This window comes from Canis lupus, chromosome 33, assembly GCF_003254725.2.
Source record: "Canis lupus dingo isolate Sandy chromosome 33, ASM325472v2, whole genome shotgun sequence".
NCBI classification, from domain to species: domain Eukaryota; kingdom Metazoa; phylum Chordata; class Mammalia; order Carnivora; family Canidae; genus Canis; species Canis lupus.
In genome coordinates this window covers 7,863,991-7,884,838 of record NC_064275.1, presented here as the reverse complement: position 1 = coordinate 7,884,838, position 20,848 = coordinate 7,863,991, and the positions used below count along the sequence as shown (strand labels likewise).

Genomic DNA, 20,848 nt, shown 5'->3' with positions numbered 1-20,848 from the left:
TGAGAGAGAGAGAGAGAGAGAGAGAGAGAAAGTGCACACAGGAGCAGGAAGGCCAGAGGGAGAGGGAGAAGCAGACTCCCTGCTGAGCAGGGAGCCTGACTCGGGGCTCTATTCCAGGACCCTAAGATCATGACCTGAGTTGCTGGTGGATGTTTAACCAACTGAGCCACCCAGGCACCCCTCTAGCTCTCTTTTACTATCCACTAGACCTACTTTTGCTGCATCTCTTAGGTTGCCCAAGCCCAAATGATTTTGGACTCCCTTTCCTTCTGTTATTTTCCTAAGCTGTTTTATCCATTTCTATTACTGTAAGTCTTATATAAATGTTAGTAATTCTCCACATTGTTAATATGTAGATCAGACTTATCTTCTGAGCTTTAGAACCAAAATCTAACCACATACTTGATGATCTCAACTTGGATGTATCTTATGTATATCAAACTTAAGATATCCAAGAATGAGCTCTTGTTTTCCATATCTCCCCAATTTTTAAATAAATGTAATCCTTCTGTCAGCTTCACCATCTTGAGAAATGAAAGCCATGTCCACTCAGCTACTTAAGCCAGAAACCTGGGAAGTCATTTTTTTTTAAAGATTTTATTTATTTATTCATGAGACACACACACACACACACACACACACACACACACACACACACACACGCAGAGAGAGAGAGAGGCACAGGCAGAGGGAGAAGCAGCTCCATGCAGGGAGCCCGACGCGGGACTTGATCCCGGGTCTCCAGGATCACGCCCTGGGCTGAAGGCAGGTGCCAAACCACTGAGCACCCAGGTTGCCCTTTTAAAGATTTTATTTATTTGTTAGTTTGTTTATTTGTTTATTTATTAGAGACAGAGAGAGAGAGAGAGAGAGAGGCAGAGACAGAGGCACAGGCAGAAGGAGAAGCAGGCTCCATGCAGGGAGCCTGACGCGGGACTGGATCCCGGGTCTCCAAGATCATATCCTGGGCTGAAGGCGGCGCTAAACCGCTGAGCCACTGGGGCTGCCCTGGGAAGTCATTTTGATACCTGTTTCCTTTGTCCCCAAACTTACATTGATTCTGAATATTCTAAATATATCTCAACTCAGTGTACTTCTCTTTCTCCACTGCTGCTAGTCTAGGCCAAATATTCATCACCCCTCATTTGAACCAGTTTCCCTACTACCTTTCTCATTCCTCTCCCCTACCCATTCTCCAGACAGCACTGTTGTTTCTAAATGAATCATCAGATGGGGATGCCTGGGTGGCTTAGTGGTTGAGCATCTGCCTTTGACTCAGGTTGTGATCCCAGGGTCCTCGATGAGTCCCGCATCGAGTTCCTAACGGGGAGCCTGCTTCTCCCTCTGCCGGTGGCTCTGCCTCTCTCTCTGTGTCTCCCATGAATCAACAAATCATATCTTAAAACAATAAAAATAAAAACATCATCAGATTATTTTATTTTCCTACTTAAAACACTTCAGTGACTGCCTGGTTCAATAGCCTGTTTTCCCCCAATATCATCCAGTGAAATTAACTTCTTTGCTCATCATACTGTAGTCAAATTCACTTGTTTTTACTTCCTCAGATTCAAGAAACTTTTCTTGCGTTAAAGTCTTTGCATATACTTACTGTGCCTATTACCTGAAACTCTCCTCTTGACTGATTTCTGTTCACTCATAATGCCTCAGTTCAAATGTCTCTTCCTTGAGATTTTCACTGATTCACCCATAATCTGGATTGGGTCTTCCCTTTTAGTCTTTATTGTAATATAATATTCTTTCCTGCTGTAGAGTTTATAACTTTTGTAATAATGCTTATTTTTTCACATAGTTGCTTAGTGGCTATTTTCCCCAGTTGAGCTATGCACAAGAACTGAGACTATCTTATTAATCACTTTCTGGTCCAAACCTAGCACAGTGTCTTGCACATAGGGTTTACTAAAAAATACTCTGAATGGCTGAAATAAACCATTGTTTTTATTTGGAACACTTGGATGCAGAGAATTAAGTTGGGTCCTCAATGGAAGAAGCAATTAATTATAATTTGGAAGGCCTGGTTTCTTGCCTCTGCTCAGCCATTTATCATTTGTGTGATTCTAGATGAGCTATTTTATTTCTGAGGCTTAATACCTTATATATTAAATGGGGGTAGTATTATTACCTGGCCTATGTATTTCATGGGGCTAGGATTAAACGACATGTAAAACCATTTGACTACCCATACAAATGCAAGCAGTTATGATTTATCAAACTTTTGCAGAAGTCAACCTACTTCTTTTAAAATGCACAATAGATAGTGCATTTACTTCATTTTTGTGTGTAACTCACATGTCAGGGCATGGCAAGTCATCAAGGTTTATAGGGTTACCTTTTCCTTTAATATTTGAATGAACTGGAATTGGCCTCTCCCTTGTGCTTTGTAAAACCCGCATCCATGGCTCTCTCACTCTCAATATCTCTAGGAATTATAGGGGAACTTAAATATTTCTTAATCATCTGCCCCTCTGAGTTACTTGAACTATTTCTAATCTCACATGTGGTGGTTCTTTATGTTAACCCAACATAGATCACAGTCCCATTTTTTACTTTCCAGGGTACCTTTAACACAAAGTAGTTGATTGTATCAGCTATTTGTTGACGGAAGAGGCTTTGTTATGGCATAGCAGGTAGTTTAAACATAATTACTATTAGGCATAACCATCCTTGAAAGCAAATCTTTATTTTTTAAAAAAATTTATTTATTTATTCATGAGAGACACAGAGAGACAGAGAGAGAGGCAGAGACACAGGCAGGTGGAGAAGCTCCCTGTGGGGAGCCTGATGTGGGACTTGATCCTGGATCCCAGGATCACGCCCTGAGCTGAAGGCAGACACTCAACTGCTGAGCCACCCAGGCGTCCTGAAAGCAAATCTTTCAAAGGCATTACTTGCTAGCCAGTTCTTTCTTCAGGACCCAGGCAACTACCCTATTTCTCTGGGTACTCTTGCTGTCTTTCCAGACCCTCTTTGTATTTCCTTCATTCTTATTTTCCTGGACCTATCAATCCTTCTCTTGGCCTTCTATTGGAAATGAGAATGTATTAGTTCTATAATTTAGATCCCTGTCTCCTATCCTAAGCTTAGTTCCAGGTCTACCTTTGTTTATTATAAAGTCACTAAGTATTCTTCCAAACAGAGTCATCTATTCTGGGCATTCTCTACCTTTAACCCACACAAAGAACTGGAAAGAGACCTTCAAACTACAATCTTTTATTAATATGATTAAATATTAGTCTTGGTTTCTCTCAGTCTGGAAGCAAAAGAGAGCAATATTTATCTTTTTTTCTTATATTCTGTTTTCCTTTTTTTTAAATTGGAGTTCAATTTGCCAACATATAGCATATCACCCAGTGCTCATCCTGTCAACTGCCCCCCCTCAGTGCCCATCACCCAGTCACCCCAACCCTCCTTTTCACTACTCCTTGTTTGTTTCCCACAGTTAGGAGTCTCTTATGTTATGTCTCCCTCATTGATATTTTCATTCATTTTCTCTCCTTTCCCCTCTAATCCCTTTCACTATTATTTATATTCCCCAAATGAATGAGACCATATAATGTTCCTCCCCTCTGTAATACACCTATACTCACATAGAATGGCCACAAAGTTTTAAAATTTCTAATAGATATTTTTCTACAACATGTATATTTTTAGTTAAAGGCCTTCCAATTAAAATGCTATTTTATATCAAGATGGGCTAGAGACAAGATTGACTTGTCTTGCCTAACTTGTTTTCACATGTCATGCTTCAGAAACTCTTGAACTTTTACCAACAAAAGGGTGTCATGCAATACCATCCTTCCCACCCCCTGTATACACTCTTCTCCCTCACTCTAGGCCAAGATTAGATTATTTTCTGATTACAAAGTCACAAAATGAATACTAGGATAAAGATGTGGAGACTTAGGAAATACACAGAGGAATCCTGCTTGTAGAAACTGCCCATCTGTCATCACATTTGGTTGCTCTCCTTGTTACAAGAGCATTTTATCAGTGGTCTCCTGTATTAGTTTCCTAGGGCTGCCGTAGCAAAGTACCACAAACTGAGTGGTTTATAATAACATAGAAATTTATCTTCTCATAGTTCTGGAGGCTAGAAATCCAGAATCAAGGTGTTGGCTGGGCCACATTTCCTTTGGAAGCTCTAGGAAAAATCCCTTCCTTGCCTCTTTCTAAGCTTCTGGTGTTTGTTAGCAGTCCTTGATGTTCTTTGACTTGCAGATGCATCACTCCTATCTGTCTCCATCTTTATATGGCCTCTCTTCTGTGTGTCTGTGTCCAAATTTTCCTTTTCTTTTAAGGACACCAATTATTGTATTAGGGCCCACCCTAATCAAGTATTACTTCATCTTAACCTGATTACATCTGCAAAGACCCTACTTCCAAATAAGGTCATATTCTGAGGTTCTGGGTAGACATGTATTTTGGGGAGACACTGTTCATATCTGCAACCAGTTAATCTCCCCATTCTTTCATGGGATAAAGGAAGATCAGCTTCAGAGATCTTCCAAACTCCAAGGTCACAGATTTGTGCAAAAATCTTTAATCTCCAGGGCAGCAAGGAAATCACTCATTCTCAAAACCATCTTAGATTCTCTGGAAACAGAGACTATGCCCTTTATTTATTTTATTTATTTATTTATTTATTTATTTATTTATTTATTTATTTATTTATGATAGTCACACACACAGAGAGAGAGAGAGAGAGAGGCAGAGACATAGGCAGAGGGAGAAGCAGGCTCCATGCACCGGGAGCCCGATGTGGGATTCGATCCCGGGTCTCCAGGATCGCGCCCTGGGCCAAAGGCAGGCGCTAAACCGCTGCACCACCCAGGGATCCCTGCCCTTTATTTTTTTTAACTCCCCTTATCTTTTTGGCTAAACATCATGCTTTTTTGTTATTTCCACCTATTTGTCTGTCTTTTTATCTGTGTCATCATTTGCCATTCACAGACTGTCATTCACCAGTGAACAACATAAAATGGAACCATAGTAGAATGAAAGACCCATCATGATCAATGTCTTATATCATAAAAATGCTTGTTATTGTTCTACTTATTCTGTCTTATATCATAAAAAAGGCTTGTTATTGTTCTACTTATTTAAAATTTTCATTTTTTCTTACCCAGTCAAAAAAAATAATAAAGTTACGAAAATCAAAATATTACTAGGATTGGCTTGAAGAGGTACATGGCTGATTTGTTTTTCTAACATTAGCTTCCACAAATCTCAAATGTTCTTATCTGCTCTTATTGGGTTATACCCTCTCCTGAGCCTCCTATCAGTTCTCTGAACTCTGTCTCCTATCTCATGTTCTCAGTGTGGGATAGGGCATTTAGTATCATGTACAGAATAGTATAGTACATTAGGGTTGGTGCAAATAAATAGTACATGAAAACTGTATTGAATTTAGATTGACAACACATGGCATGGATTTGAAGCATCTACATGATTCCTTTGGTAAAAAATGAAAAAGCTTACCCAGGTCATTGGGTTCTATGCTTTGACTCTGGGTTTCAGAGAAATTTGACAAAAGCTCATCAATCCAGGGATGAGTTGGAATTTTTTTTTGGTACTATTGATGTGATAGTGTATTTTAATGACTCAGAATGAGAGCTGTCCGCTGGTGCTTGGAGGAGTATTACTGGAGGGACTTCATGTACCCCAATTTCTGTGTTTTGCCTTTTCTTATATCATTCTCTAGTTTGTTTCACGTTTTAGGTGATCAAGCCAACCCATGCAAATTTCAGGCATGCAATGAATTTTCTGAGTGTTTAGTCAACCCCTGGAGTGGAGAAGCAGAGTGCAGATGCTTCCCTGGGTACCTGAGTGTGGAAGAACTACCCTGTCAGAGTCTCTGTGACCTACAGCCTGGTTTCTGCTTGAATGATGGAAAGTGTGACATTATGCCTGGACATGGGGCCATTTGTAGGTATGTTGTAGTTAGAGATTTTGGCTTCCCAAGGTTACAGATACTTCCTCTGAAGAAGTTTGGTCTACACCTATGACTTTAGGATAATCACAGCAATATTTATTATAGAAGTTACATCTAGGCAGTAGCTGGATGCCATCTAGTTCTCGTGTGAAGACCAGGTCAATTAATAGGCCTGAATGATACCCAGTTCAATTGGTTATTTTACTTTACACTTTTAGGATGCTGTAAGAAAAACATTATTTAAATGTGTCTTAATTAGAGTACTTAAAATAGAGATCTTTGTGTTGGTTCTTAGGGGTGATGATAAAGCAATTGGTACTCAAATTAAGTTTAGGGTAAGACCAATACTTTATACTGTGAAATTTTGTTGTCTACTTGGATATGTTCTTAATGGCTGTGGGTTTCTCTTAGTTCTACTGAGTATTTGAAAATAAAGAAAAGCAAGTATTTAAAGTCTTCAAAGTTGTAACAAATATATTTTAAGTACCTAAGATCCATTTTTTTAAAAAGGCAGAACCAAAGAAACTCCAGAAGACAGATGAGCAGATTCAGGTAGCCTAACCATTCTCCCCTGCTCATTTTCCTTAAACAAAATAGAACAAATCAACCTCTGAACCACATAGTACCTAGTCACGTGGGTGTAAAAGGAGAGAGTGCTAAGAATAAGCAGAGAAATATAAATAAGAGGACAGCTTGTGAATGTCAAAATGGGCAAATGTTATAGATGCCAGACACAGAGGAAATAGGTGGGAATGATGCAGAGTCTTCTGTACCAAAAAGTATAAAATTCAGCTAGAAAACTCAGAAGACAAATAGTCTTTTGATTTTCATAGAAATTAATATTATTTTGAAAAGCAGTCATTTCCTTGCTGCTCTGGGAATTGAAGACACTTTTGCACAAGTCTGGAGCCTGGGAGGTTTTGGGGATATCTCTGCAGCGTGGTGAAAGGACACGAGGAGTCTGGAGACCTGGTTTCTACACCCAGATGCTGACTAATTGCATGATCTCAGTCACTTTCCTTCCTGGGTCTGTTTTCTATTAAGTATAAATAAGGAAATTAAACAGAATACTTTGTCTAGTCAGTCTTTTGTTCAGTCATTTACAAATAGGGAGGACCTGCCCAGGCTGTAGAAGGGACTAATCACAACCTTAAATTATATGATCATTGAACCGGTTCCGTTCACTTCTTTATTGAAGTTTCACATGGTCAGCATTTATTTCCCTACCTTTTCCCCAAGTCCCACCGGATCTGCCATTATTGTTTTCAACACAGTGATCCTCCTTTTGGACTTTGTCACTTCTCATTACAGATGCCGGGTAGGTGAGAACTGGTGGTACCGAGGTAAGCATTGTGAGGAGTTTGTGTCTGAGCCGTTGGTCATAGGCATCACCATTGCCACCGTGGTTGGACTTGTCCTCGTCTTTTCTGCTCTTGTCTTCTTCCTTGTCAGAACTCTTAAGGCTCATTATGTTAGAAGAGAAGCAGAGAGGCCCATCAGGTAAATAAGAAAAATTACTCTCTGATGGAATAAAATGTTCCTTTTATTAATTTATTTTGCACTTATTATATGCCACATATTGGATAAGGATCTGGGTAGTTGAGCATCTGAAGAACCTGAACCAATCATACTTTTCTTTTTGTGGCTCCATCAGGCAGCCTGACAGCCTCTCATCCATTGAAAATGCTGTGAAGTACAACCCTGTCTATGAAAGCCATGTGGCCAGACCCGAGGAGTATGAGGGACCCTATCCTCAGAACCCCTTCTACAGCTCTGGAGGTGGAGAGATGATTGGTGGTCTGAGCAGGGAAGAAATCAGGCAAATGTATGAGAACAGTGAGCTTTCCAGTGAGGTAGGAAACTTTGCTTTTCTGTTACTGCCCTGCTGGTGTGTGTGTGTGTGTGTGTGTGTGTGTGTTCATCTGTGTATCTGTGTGTCCATGTGTGTGTGTCCGTGCACATGCATATACATGGGCTTCAAGAAAGGATGAAAAATATTTCATGATCATTTTTTTACCTTATGATATCTCCCCGGCGATGGGGGGTGCAGGGTTTTACAATTCTGAGTGGTACCTCATTTCCCACCCAGTGGTTTCTTTTTCCATTATTAGTAAGCACTTTCTCCTTCTTCTCTCCCTTCCTTAGGAATATATATCTGAGTTACTCAGAGTGGTTCATGCAATATCCAAACCTTCAATTTCTCTGAAAAGGCCATTCTTTCCTATAGCTCTCCCCTGGATAGCTCGGAAAGCCACAATTCCTTACAAAAATGAGAATTCCTTCAAAAAAGTTGAGGTTTTCCTAATGCAATGTATGGTCTCTTTTTCTTTTCTAAGGAAATTCAAGAAAGAATGAGAATTTTGGAACTCTATGCCAGTGATCCTGAGTTTGTAGCTTTTGTGAGAGAACATCAAATGTAAGCATTTGATATAGCCTCCTACTCAGATTCCCAACTGGGTGCCTTAGAGCAGTGGCACAGCGTGAATACATAATTCCTGTCCACAAGACATGGGTTCTGATGATAACCAACATTGTTGAGCTCTTTACGGTTAATATGCTTCCACATAGATTACTTTATTTATTCTGCATAATGGCTTTTTAGGTTGAGTATTTCATTTTTAATTTTTTAAAAAAGTTTTTATTGATTTATTTGAGAGAGAGAGAGAGAGACAGAAACAGAGACAGAGAGTACATGAGAAGGGGAAGGGGCGGAGGGAGAGGGAGAAGCAGACTCCTGCTGAGCAAGGAGCCTGATGTGGGGCTTGATCCCAAGACCCTGAGGTCATGACCTGAGCTAAAGGCAGACACTTACTTAACTGAGCCACACAGGTGCTCCTGTATTTAAGTTTTATAAATGAAGAGAGGAAGCCTTTGAAAGACGAAGGGATTTAAGATGTCAATGATAGCAAATGGAAGAGAAGATTTAAAACTAAGACACTATCTGTTCTGGCCTAGAGGTTCCTGGACTGTGTTATGTATACTTTCTTGCTACCACAGATATTGCCTGTGATTTAATGCTATACAATATTTTTCATAGACACTTTCTATGAAAAGCACTTGAGCAGTCATAAGTCCTCACATATTTTGACATATCCTTTCATTTCCATCTTTGTAGACACTCATCAATATGCTTTGAATTACACAAATCTCATTAAGGTGTATCTCTTGCCTTTATCGAGTTCATCTTACAATTTACTCTCTTTCCATTTCCTTTTCTCAGCATGCATTTTGGGCAAGTGTCCGTAACTATTTTTCTTTGTTCCCCAAGATCCATAACCAGAATTAGGTTACAAAAATAAAATATCTTGTAAAGAGATCATTATGGGCATTAATTGAGTATAGTGGATGAAATATAATTTTGCTTTGATATTTGGTCCTGCTGCCCTCATAAAGGTACTTCCTCATGGATGGGATCCCCTGAGGCCAGATATCTTCACCTGGCTTTTAGAAGAGAAAAACCAGAGCAATTCATGAATGCTTGCAGAAGAAATTGGTGAAGTGTCATGATAACACACAAGGCTCTGATGGGAGCCACTGCCTCTTTGCTCGGAATCCCTTTGTTCTAATACACAGCCCCTTCACTCATAGTTCTTCCCTGATAGGAAAGGATTGATTGGAACCTAAAGAAACTGAAGAAGATGCCTTTTAAATTCCAAGTAAAGGGGCATCTGGTTGGCTCAGGCAGTTGAGTGTCTGCCTTTAGCTCAGGTCATGAGGTCCAGGTCCTAGGATAGAGCCCCATGTCGAGCTCCCAACTCAGTGTGGATCCTGCTTTTCCTTCTCCCTCTCCCCCTGCTGTGCCCTCTCTTTCCCTCTCAAAAGAGGGAGAGAGAGAATAAAATAAATAAATGAATGAATGAATAAATAAATAAAAATAATATAAATAAATAGAATAAATTTTAAAAGATCTAGAAAAAATTCCAAGTACATGGTGGAAAGTCCTTTAAAAATCTCTGAACACCTGACTTAGTCCCTGGAGATGCTGTCAACCTTCCTGAATGCTGTTAGAGCAATATTACTGGGAATCTGCCTTTAAAGACCAGACTCCCACTCATCCCTGCATCTCCAGCCAGGTGGCTCCATTTCAGTGGTATCCAGTAGAGAGAACATGGCTCATGTTTCCTGAGACTCTTTATAAACCCCTTAGAACCACCTGTTTGAATGTGTTCCCTGAATTAAAAATGCATTTTATCTAGGCTAGGACATCCAAACAAAGAATGCAAGAGAGCCTCATTAGGAACACGCAGGTTAACTACATGCTTTAGTTCCTTCTGGTAACTGCCTGCCATTAAAATATACCCCTCTCCCCCCGACCAATCCATGTAACAAATAAGATTTAAACAAGAAGATCCAGTGAAACAAAAGAAAGTCCACACAGACACTGTAACCTTAAGAGGAATAATCATTTGGGGAAGACAGCATTGAAAAACTGTTAGACATGCGGTCCCTACATTTTCATCTTTGCTTAGTCTCAGCATTTTCACCTAGTAGCCCAAGAAAATGTTAGAGGATTTGATTTAGGATCGTGAAAAAATGACATGGTCTTGACAGTGGGGTTTCTTTTTGGCTGTTGCTTTTGTTTTTGTTTTTAACTCAGCAAAGCATAGGACAGCTTCCCTGCAAAGAAAGAAAATAGGAAGTGTTGGTGATCTTAGGAACGTAGCTTGATAATGTATTATAACAAAAGTGCATTTCAGGGTACACTTGCTTTTTCCATTAATTGTTCTTTGTTTTTGTTTTTCATGGCAGGGAAGAGCTTTAAGCAAAACTTCTATTTTGAAACTGATCAGAAGCCTAGAGAAGATGGAGATCACTTGCTACCTATGTCATATAATTAACCTGGATTTTGACCTCTGTTGGAAGAAGGATTTTCTACTTAAAAAACTAAATTTGGGGACCAAACTTTTTTCCAGCTTAAAATTTCAGAATGTAGTAAGGGATGTGACAGTTTTCATACCTGCAAAAACCAAACCTGTATTTAAAGAAACTGAAAACTGTATGAATCCTCAGAAGTATTCTACAAGGGAAAGAAATGGCTTAGGAGTTGGGGCTGCCTTCACTGTCTGCTTCTGAACCTCTGAAGGTGTGTCTCAGTGACTGTGGGCCAGGTTTCCCCGGAGGAAGATAAGGCTAGAGACTCTTACAAGAGAAGGCGGGCTTAGGAAGTGACGATTTTGTAGGATGTTCTTGTTAGGTGGAATGAGAAGCCTTTCAAATAGTTTTCGTATAGCTTGTTGTCAGACATTTAACTAAATAAAAAATATTAAGTTTATTTGGCATTAAGACTGCTGAAGAAAAACGACCTTTTTGCTGTGGTATATAGAGTTAGGCTTGTACTTAAGTTTCTATCAGAGGTTTGAATTTCTTGAGCATGTGAATGAAGACCATATTATTGTTAAGTATGTCAGTATCCTTTTTTTTTTTTTTTTTTTTTAGTTGTTAAGGACAATACATTTGTATAATGTATAATGCTTAATGGGCTCCTGTTAGACTACAGATGAATTTAATCATGTGGACAGGGAGGGAGTGGGCATTGGGTCAAGGCCATGGCACTGGGAATATACTTTGCCAATTGATGGGTGGACTGAGCTGCACTCATGGGCTCCCGACTCTTCTGTTATCTCATGTTGTCCTAGGCAAGTCCTGGATCTTCTCTAGGTCCTGGTGTATTAATTTGGAAAGCAGCACTTAACTACCTCACATAGTATAGGTTAGTTTGTTTACATTGCTTCTTCTTTACGTAATAGCTGGCGTCTAAATTCAATTCATTCCTGCTTACATGAAACATGACAGGACTTTTGTTGCAATTTAAAAAATTCTAAAATTATATAGGTAGCAAATGTCCACATCTTATATAAATTTTAATTGAAAATAGAAGTTTTCCTCTTTCTCTTTAGTATGTTCTCTAATGGGTAGCTTTGGAGAGGGCAAGGAGAGGGCCAAATAATCCTCACTGTTAATAGCAAATTGCAGGGATCCCTGGGTGGCGCAGCGGTTTGGCGCCTGCCTTTGGCCCAGGGCGCGATCCTGGAGACCCGGGATCGAATCCCACGTCGGGCTCCCGGTGCATGGAGCCTGCTTCTCCTTCTGCCTGTGTCTCTGCCTCTCTCTCTCTCTCTCTCTGTGTGACTATCATAAATAAATAAAAATTAAAAAAAAAAATAGCAAATTGCATACACAGATAGCTTACTACTGATATTTTATGTCAGATGTCTTCATGTTTGCCAAAAACCATCTTGAACATTTTGATTTCTTTCTGACCAGCTATAACCAGGATAGATTCACTATAAGATAAAAAACTTGGTTCACTTATTTATTTTTCTTAACTTGATCATTGCCAATGTCACTCATTATGGGGCACTCAAAACTAAATCTCTGAGTATAAGCTGTGGAGAGCCTCGAAGATATCCAGGTAGTTTGCAAAGCATGTAGGGTGGGTGTTTGTTTGAAGGTTCCCATGTCTCAGTGTTCCTTTTCATTTGCTATTCACTTAATGGCTTTTCTACAAGTTCAGCATAGATATAATGCTGCTGCTCTGGGACATTTTCTACTGGGCTCATTTTAAAGGAATTGATAATGATCTTTAAAGCATGATAAATGTTAATGACATTTGCCACTACTGAATGCTTAATTTTATTTGTAAAGCTTCCAGAGATTTCTGTTTAACTTTTTCCTGTGTTAAACTTTTTTTTCTAAACTTATATGTGTTAAGTGAAAAGAAAATTTGTTTTTATCACACATTAGCCCTACAACACAAACCATTTGAATGTCTGCTTGCTGGGAGAGTTCCAGATGGGAGTAAAAGGAGTGTGGGGGCACGTCACCGCATGAAGCAGTTAGGAGAAGGACAAACGAAAAGAGCTAAAGAGGGATTGTTGTTTCCAGAAGCCAAGCAGTCAAGTGGGAGTTTAAGAATTCGGACACGTCTCTGTCTCTGATTCCCTTTCATATGACCTTTTCATGCAAGAGCATCATTCAGCTCTGCGTGAATGTCTGCTCCACACCTACTAAATGGGACAATAAGGAAACTCCCACACTCCCAGGGAGAGACTTGGAGGCCTCAGACCAGGAGTAAAAAAAAAACGTTTGCCCTACTCTTGCTGTAGCTGCACCACAGTGGGAAAGATCAGAGTGCAGTTTCCACGGTGGAGATCCAGAGGGCTAAAGGAGCTATCGCTCTGGCAGGGCAGGGTACACAGGAAGAGCTTCTTTTAAAAAGAGCTTTCCTTGAGGCAATTTAATGGTGTATAGTCATTTAAAAATATAAGAGCTATACTCTCCTTTAGGTCGTGTGATTGAGGAATGCAAACTTGTGATTATTAGAGCACTCTCATTAACCTACTAATACAGTAATTAATAAAAATATCACCTTATTTGGAAACAATAAAATGCAGTTAAGCACTAAAAGTACATGGTGAATAACACACACTTTTTTTTTTGATTCATAAAGTGCTTTGGAGTCTTGTACATGTAAGCCTTTATAATTGAGTGTACATTACACAGTTTCTATTTTCATGGGTCTGGATGAAGGGGGGATTTTTTTTTTTTATTCATGAGAGACACACAGAGAGAGGCAGAGACATAGGCAGAGGGAGAAGCAGACTCCTTGTAGGGAACCCCATGCAGGAAGGACTTGATCCCAGGACCCCAGGATCACGACCTGAGCTGAAGGCAGATGCTCAACCACTGAGCCACCTAGGCGTCCCAATTTATTTGAGTCTTACTTAAGACTCCATTTCTACCATGGCAATGTTTTAAGGGTATTTGTTCACATTTATGTGCCCTAAAGTCCTATTTACTATTTACCTGATTTTATCCCCACTTCGTTTTTTTCTTCTCCAGTATCTAGTTACTATGGGTTCGCTGCTCCTTTTCCTTCCCCTTTGTAACCATGTAGTGAATTATAATGTAGTCAAACAACCTGGCTTAATAGTACTTCTGACAAAAAGATGGAAACTGCACAAATGTTTTTTGTAGGCTCTAAAAATATGTTGGCTGGTTTAGTTATCCATTTGTATGCTTGTTTCATGAGTTTGCCTTCCATTTCATGATTTTTAGGCAGCTGGTATCATTGCATCATTTCCATATTTTCAATAATGGATACTCTGACATCTATCAGTCTGTGAATTGCATTTTTATTTTGAGTTTGGAAGAAAAGGCAACATATTTATTCCTTAAGGAAATAGCTGATTTACAAGAATAACTTATCTTTATTAAATTGAGATGTTTTAACCAAGACAAATATGGGTCAATTTTTTTTTTCTTTCTAAAGTGTCTCTAACAATTCCCTGTAGGAATGGGTGGGACCAGCCTTCCTCATTTACAATCCAGCTGTGATGAGTAATGGAGCCTAGCTCATTCTATTCCCTAGTGTGTAATGAATGGCAGAAAAACAGTGTGAAAGGCGCAATCCTCGAGTCAATTGTGTTGTGTTACACAGATCCTGGCTGGAGGTGGCAAGGTGGGAGGGTACCAGAAAGTAAGTGATGATGTAAAGAATCTGCCTGGAGGTTTTCTTTTTTTGACTAATGCAATTTATTAAATCTTACACTACTATGAGTTAATAAGATGCAGGTCAAACCACTCTCCTCAGGGTAGTTAAATATAGATTAAGACACTAATCTCCACGTGGAATTTATAGCTAGAACCTCGATTAAATGATCCTCCTTCTGGCTTTTCTTTTTCTCACTTAAATGTAATGATTTCTTTAGATATTAGGGCTATAAATAGGAAAAAAGTAAACATGATATTAGAGACTAAAGACATAACTATTATTGTGTCAGGATTATGATGATTCTGGAGGGATATGCCATAATATAGTTTCAGTATGGAGTATGGATAAGGCAAGATTCTTCTTTTTCATCTTGTTTATGACATTTTATCTAGTAGATCAGGTAAGTTCATGTTACTGTAATGCTTTCTTGAAATGCTCTAGTCTTAATGTTCACTAATCAGAAATAAAAAATTAAAAATTTTTATATAGAAGTCTTTCTTGTCTCATGTATATAATTGTGCCATTTTTATTATTAATAAACTTCTCTTGTATTTTAGGGAGAGAGAATGTGAGCAGGGGGAGGGGCAGAGAGAGAGAGAATCTGAAGCAGGCTCCACACTGAGGGTGGCGCCCTATGTGGTGCTCAATCCTGGCCTGAGCCAAAACCAAGAGTTGGCACTTAACAAGCTGAGCCACGGGGCACCCCAATAAACTTCTTTCATGCCCTTTTCTATACCACATACATTCTTTCATTCCATTATTCAACAACACCATTTTGTAATTTTTTAAATTTGTGGCACTGACTTTCCAGCAAACTGAGTTCTTTGGTGTTAGAGTCATGTCTTGCTAATTTGTTACTCATGAAACTAAAGAATAGTTTGTCTACTGTAGACACAAAGTTTGTTTACAATAATAATTCATTTGGTTTGAGATAATGAGTCATAGGTAGGTACCTATTTAATGACTAGCAAGCAAATGATTAATTTGTATTTTGGGAACAAATTAGGTGGAGCTATGAGTGGTTTTTAAACTGTTTTGAAAGAAATGGTTTACAGAGATTTTAAAATAACTATCAGGGTGTCAAGAGATGAGATTTTCATGCATTTGTATCTTTTTCTCATTGAGTTATTCACAGATCATAAAGTAGTAAGCATTTTATAAAAACTTACCAGTGTATGGATTGTTACATCAGATGTAGTAGCACCTCTGAATTTCTCAACCCAACTCAGAGGAAGCTGGGATGAAGAGGAAGAGTGTGAGGAGTGTGCTAGGGTAGTAGATGCAAGCTTCCAGTGTATGGCTGGTGGAGGAGCAAAGATTGGAGAGCTTGTAGCGACAGGTAGGTTTGTAGGGACAAAGGTTTGGCTTTACTTTCTGTTGATAGAGTTGGTAGCATAATACATTTAGAAGGCATTGTTTAAACTTAAAATATAGGTTTTTTTTTAAAAAAAGATTTTATTTCTTGCTTATTTCTTTACTGTGTAGGGCAGAACAAAAGAAAGGCACTAAAGAGGAAGATGTGACTCAATTCTTCCCTTTCTACAAACAAACAACAGAATGCTACCAAAGAGAGGGTTAAGTTGTTGGTTAAACCTGTCAGTTTTATTTATGTTCTTGCAATGATATTTTTTGAAACTTGATGCTGTTTTTTCAAAATTAATCATGTTTACTCTGCATTTAGCAGCAACTGATTTGGTATTTCCTCTCAGATTCTCTGTGTTTACCATGAGGGGGAAATTGGTAACTAAATCCTAGCAGGGTGGCTGGTGTCTCTGTGCTCCCAAAGAAAAAGCCCTGAAGAGAGAAGGCTTCATGTGAGATTCCTTGAGGACATATTTCCCATATATGATACAAGTTCTTGGAAGCATGTTTGGCTTCATGCTCCTCAGAGGGCAGGTATTAGTTTTGCTCAGTGTCAGATAATTGGCACATACTCAACAAGGATGATAGGATGCTCATGTGATAGCATCAAAGGTTTGTGTGATACCAAAGCAACTGTTAAATATTTTATTTACTATAATGAATGAGGGAAACACATTTTTTATTTAGATTTTAAATAAAATCTTTGCTATTACTCTGAAGTCTGAAAAAATAAAACAGTTTTGAATTTCTTTTAAAGTTTGACGAAAAATTAAAATTGTAATTATTTGAAAACAGATATGGGTTTGATTTCTAATTGATTTTTAGTGATTAATAGTTATGATGTCCCTTTCCCTGCCTTTTAAAGAAATTTTACAATGGGCACCATTTTCCACTTAAATTTTTTTTAGACAGAAAGCTTTTGTGAAGTTTCTTTTCCTCAAAAAATCTGTGCTTTCTACTATCTTAGTACCTTATTTACTATAAATGAGAGAAGATTGATGGTCTAAATTAAAGAAAAAATTGTTTGTCTTTTTTTTTTTTTATTCTATTTGGATGCCGCAGATAAAATAAGCATTTAGGTCACATTCTACCATTTAGTGATACTTTCATTTTAGATGAATAATCAATCAGTAATTCATGTTGTAATCTCTGCTGGGAAAATGGATTTAATGGCCTGTTTCCAGAGCAGATAATAGTTTCAAAATATCTACATAAGAAGAATTTTAGGTTGGAATTGCACCTTTAAGATGCTGCCTGCTTCTTTTAAAAATGTAAATGTAAAGGTAACTTATTTCTAGAGAGGTTTGTTTTCCTTATTAAGAAAGCTCTAAAACACATGTTGAGGATTGGAAATACCTTCTCTTCAATACTGTCAGCCAGGGGAAAATTTTCCATTGCTTCACTTTTTCTTATTTTACTTTCAGATTTGCCAGTGATGTTTCAAAATCAGCATTTAGCTTGGAATTGCAAAACTGCAAGCTTAAATGGACTTTCCATTAATGAACAGGTTTAGACATTATTCTATTTTGAGGATAGCCTTAAATTAATTTTGACTTAAAAATATAAAATTGATATTTTGGAAAGATCTATAAAATCAGGTGATTCTTCTCAGTTTTATTAAACCAAGATGGAGAGTATAGGAACCGGGTAATGTTAGTGAACATGTTATAAACACACTGGCTTTGCCAGAATTTCTTCAGGGCCCAGGTGGGAGCCACATTGATTGATGGCATTTAATCATTTCTTCTTATCCCTGGCCTCTGATGCACTGTGCTGCCCTCATCTACTATTCGCATAAGGACCTCACAGTGACCATCACTCGAGGTGGCTCAGCAGGGAGCCCCCAGGGAGGGCCAGATCCCTGCTGTCTGATCCAGAACTTACTGGGGACAGATGACAGTTACATGGCAACTTGCAGAGATAAATATATTAACTTACGATTCAGTTACTCCAGATGTCCACCTGATTGTCTTAAAAGCCTTTTGTCACTAACTATTTAATTTAGAAGAGCTGATTGGTTAAATTATTACCTAAAATGTACATTGTTGAGGCCATCTTTATTGCTGAGTTATGTGAACTGAAACATAATGTTTTTGTTTTGTTTTGTTTTTTGGGGGGTAAGGGCAGAGGGAGAGAGAGAATATTAAGCAGGTTCCATGCCCAGTGTGGAGCCCAACATGGGACTCAATCTCAGAACCCTGAGATCATGACCTGAGCCAAATCAATAGTTGGACTCCTAACCAACTGAGCCATCTAGGCACCCCTGAAACATAATGCTTTTTACCTCTCAACTTTTCTGTTGATTTAAGAGGCAATAATATTCACATTTCTAGGTTATAAAACTATTTCTCAGAAGCAGAAACAGGAAGTAAAATACCTTGAGAACTTCCCCATTTGAAGTTTCTTTTTATTATCTAGGAGACTGGAAAATGCCATAATTCTAGCTAGCAGAGGTGGTCATGGGACTTGATTTTCCAGTATTAATCTATTTGCCAAAATCTTGACCATGTACAGAACTCACGAGCCAGCCAGGTCTAAAAATCTAACTCCCTTTGCAGCCACCAGTGAGAAGGGAGGTACTGTTGTGTTAATGGGCACTGTAATGTCTCTACCCTGCCCCTCCTCTTAAGGTGACTTCCTGTCCCTCTGCATGTTTTGAGTTGCTGATGGCTTCTAGCTCTGGCATCCTCTTCTCCTCTGGCCACAGTGATCTGTGTGTACTCGTGGTTACTATGTGAGCTCAGTGTCTGCACTCCACACTCATCACCTTCACAGAGAACTTGTGTCTGAGGCTGTGCTATGCAGTGCCAAGTGGATGGGTGAGCATGTTGGACTGAGTGGCTGAAAACAGAGGCTAAAAGTACAATATGTTGTCAAAGTGGCTAGTAGAGGTGTAGCAGATGATTACTAGGGCATCTTTTCCCCTAGCCCTGAAACTAGTCACTCTGGTTAAGACAAACACTAAGTAAAATCAGCTGGTCTGTGTGTAAATATTTTCATCAAATTTATATTACTAAAGGAATAAGTTTTTTATTTTAATAAAACATTGTTGTTCTCATTCTTATGCCCCTCTTTGATCTGCTACGTGTTTGGGTTTCCTATGTGATTCTGGAATTATTGAAAAAGGTGGCCACTCTCATTTAGCCATGGTCACATTTTATGCCTTTCTAACCAATAGGCAGGTTTCCTCCTACTCATATAATCTGGGTTTGAAGCATGCAAAATAACTAAATTTGGGTGAATTTGCTTCCTGAAGAGTCACCTGATTATCTGAGGATTATCCAGTGTCTTATCTATCTTATTCTTTCCTGGGGATGCTGTTCTAAGTCTCTAAACACCTTTCCTCCAGAGAGTTTTAGAATGGTGCAGAGTGGAAAATAAACACAGGAATAATTCATAAACATTGGCCAAATAGGGAACAAAAAGAGAAGAAGGGAAAGCAGGCTATGATAAACACATAAATAAAAAATCTCTGGCTAGTATTTGACCTTGGCTTCTTCCCCAAAGAAATTAGAATCACAGTTTATTGCTGGGTTCTGATAACCAGGGACTTGGGCAAGGAGACTCTGGAAGTGAACAGAGACATGGTTTTCAGTCAATGATGCTGGTCAGAATCTGAGACACATGGTGGTGATGATCATGGGGAGGAGGTAGCCGAGGGTTCAGAAAGGCTAATAACTGAAGCTAGAAAATGGTTTCAAAATCAGGATGGGCTGAGGTTAGCACAAAGACAAGTACGCCAAAGGCAATTATTTCTAAAGTCAAGTCAGTGAGAGCCAGAAGCTGCTGCAAAATGCCGAAGTCCAACACAGGAACTCTGAGGTTTAAGTCAGGGTCCAGGATGAAGAGTCTGTAGCAGATTTAGAGGAAAAGACATCAGCGAACAAAGGAAGACTCTAGCAAGAGTGTCTGCAATTGGGGGGTCCCTGGGTGGCTCAGCGGTTTAGCGCCTGCCTTCAGCCCAGGGCATGATCCTGGAGTACTGGGATTGAATCCCACACGGGGCTCCCTGCATGGAGGCTGCTTCCCTCGATTTCTCTGTCTCTCATGAATAAATGAATAAAATCTTTAAAGAAAAAAAAAAAGAGTGCCTGCAATTGAAGGAAATTCCTGTCCCTGCTTCTGTTTCTTTTAAAGATTTTATTTATTTATTTATTTATTTATTCATTCATTCATTCATTCATTCATTCATTCATTCATTCATTAGAGACACATAGTGAGAGGCAGAGACATAGGCAGAGGGAGAAGCAGGCTCCATGCAGTGAGCCTGACGTGGGACTCGATCCCAGGACCCCAGGATTATGCATGACCTGAGCCAAAGGCAGATGCTCAACCACTGAGCCAACCAGGTGCCCCTGCTTCTGGGCTTAAATGGCTCCTGAGAGACAAGAATTTCTCCCTTGGTGCTGCTTGGATTCTGCCACAGAAGCAGGCATTGGAAGAGCCTGGCTAAGGCTGGGAGGTGAGGGGGCAAGAAGCAAGGAGTGGGGCAAGTGTGAAAATGATCATGAAAATCAAGGGTACCTGATTTCCAGGGATAGCCGGGTTGTGCTGGCCACTGAGTTACTTGGCTATTCTGAATTGTCAATTCTGAATAAAGAAGGCCGTATTGATTTAGTCTAACCTTCTTCTTTTTGTAAATTAGCCTAAATGAAAATTCTACTCAATGCAGCCTTTAGAATGCAATGGAAAACATTCCACATACGCACATAATTTTGCCTTATAGTAATAACCTCTGGGTATAATGGTGAAAAGTGGACATAAATCAACGTGCATAAAAAGCAAACTGCTGATGCATCTTGTTGCTCTTTTTAAAAAGATTGATCCATTTATGCTAACAGACATTATATTTCTGTTGGTATTTATTTGTTTTACAAACGTATTCCTGGCTTTTTCCTTGTGTATGCTGTTCCTGTTGTTGGGGCATTGCGGTCTATTGAATATTGGTCTCAAAAAAGCAATGCAGTTGCTTATTTTCAGTTCTCATGTGGTAACAAGACGTCTCTGTCCCTGTTCATTGTGAATACCTTATTTTTCAGTTA

At 39.1% G+C, this 20,848-nt stretch overlaps 1 protein-coding gene across 3 annotated transcripts in view; it reads left to right on the top strand.

Annotated features, from left to right (window-relative positions):
* IMPG2 (interphotoreceptor matrix proteoglycan 2) overlaps positions 1–12,119 on the top strand; it is an 81,542-nt gene extending 69,423 nt beyond the window's left edge. For all 3 annotated transcript variants that reach the window (XM_035710054.2, XM_049105607.1, XM_049105608.1), the window contains 5 exons: positions 5,737–5,947; positions 7,262–7,450; positions 7,605–7,803; positions 8,287–8,366; positions 10,700–12,119. In XM_035710054.2, the coding sequence (XP_035565947.2) occupies positions 5,737–5,947; positions 7,262–7,450; positions 7,605–7,803; positions 8,287–8,366; positions 10,700–10,712 (692 nt within the window). In that variant the 3' untranslated portion in view covers positions 10,713–12,119. The remainder of the gene's footprint in view (positions 1–5,736; positions 5,948–7,261; positions 7,451–7,604; positions 7,804–8,286; positions 8,367–10,699) is intronic.
* The last annotated feature ends 8,729 nt before the right edge of the window (positions 12,120–20,848 follow it).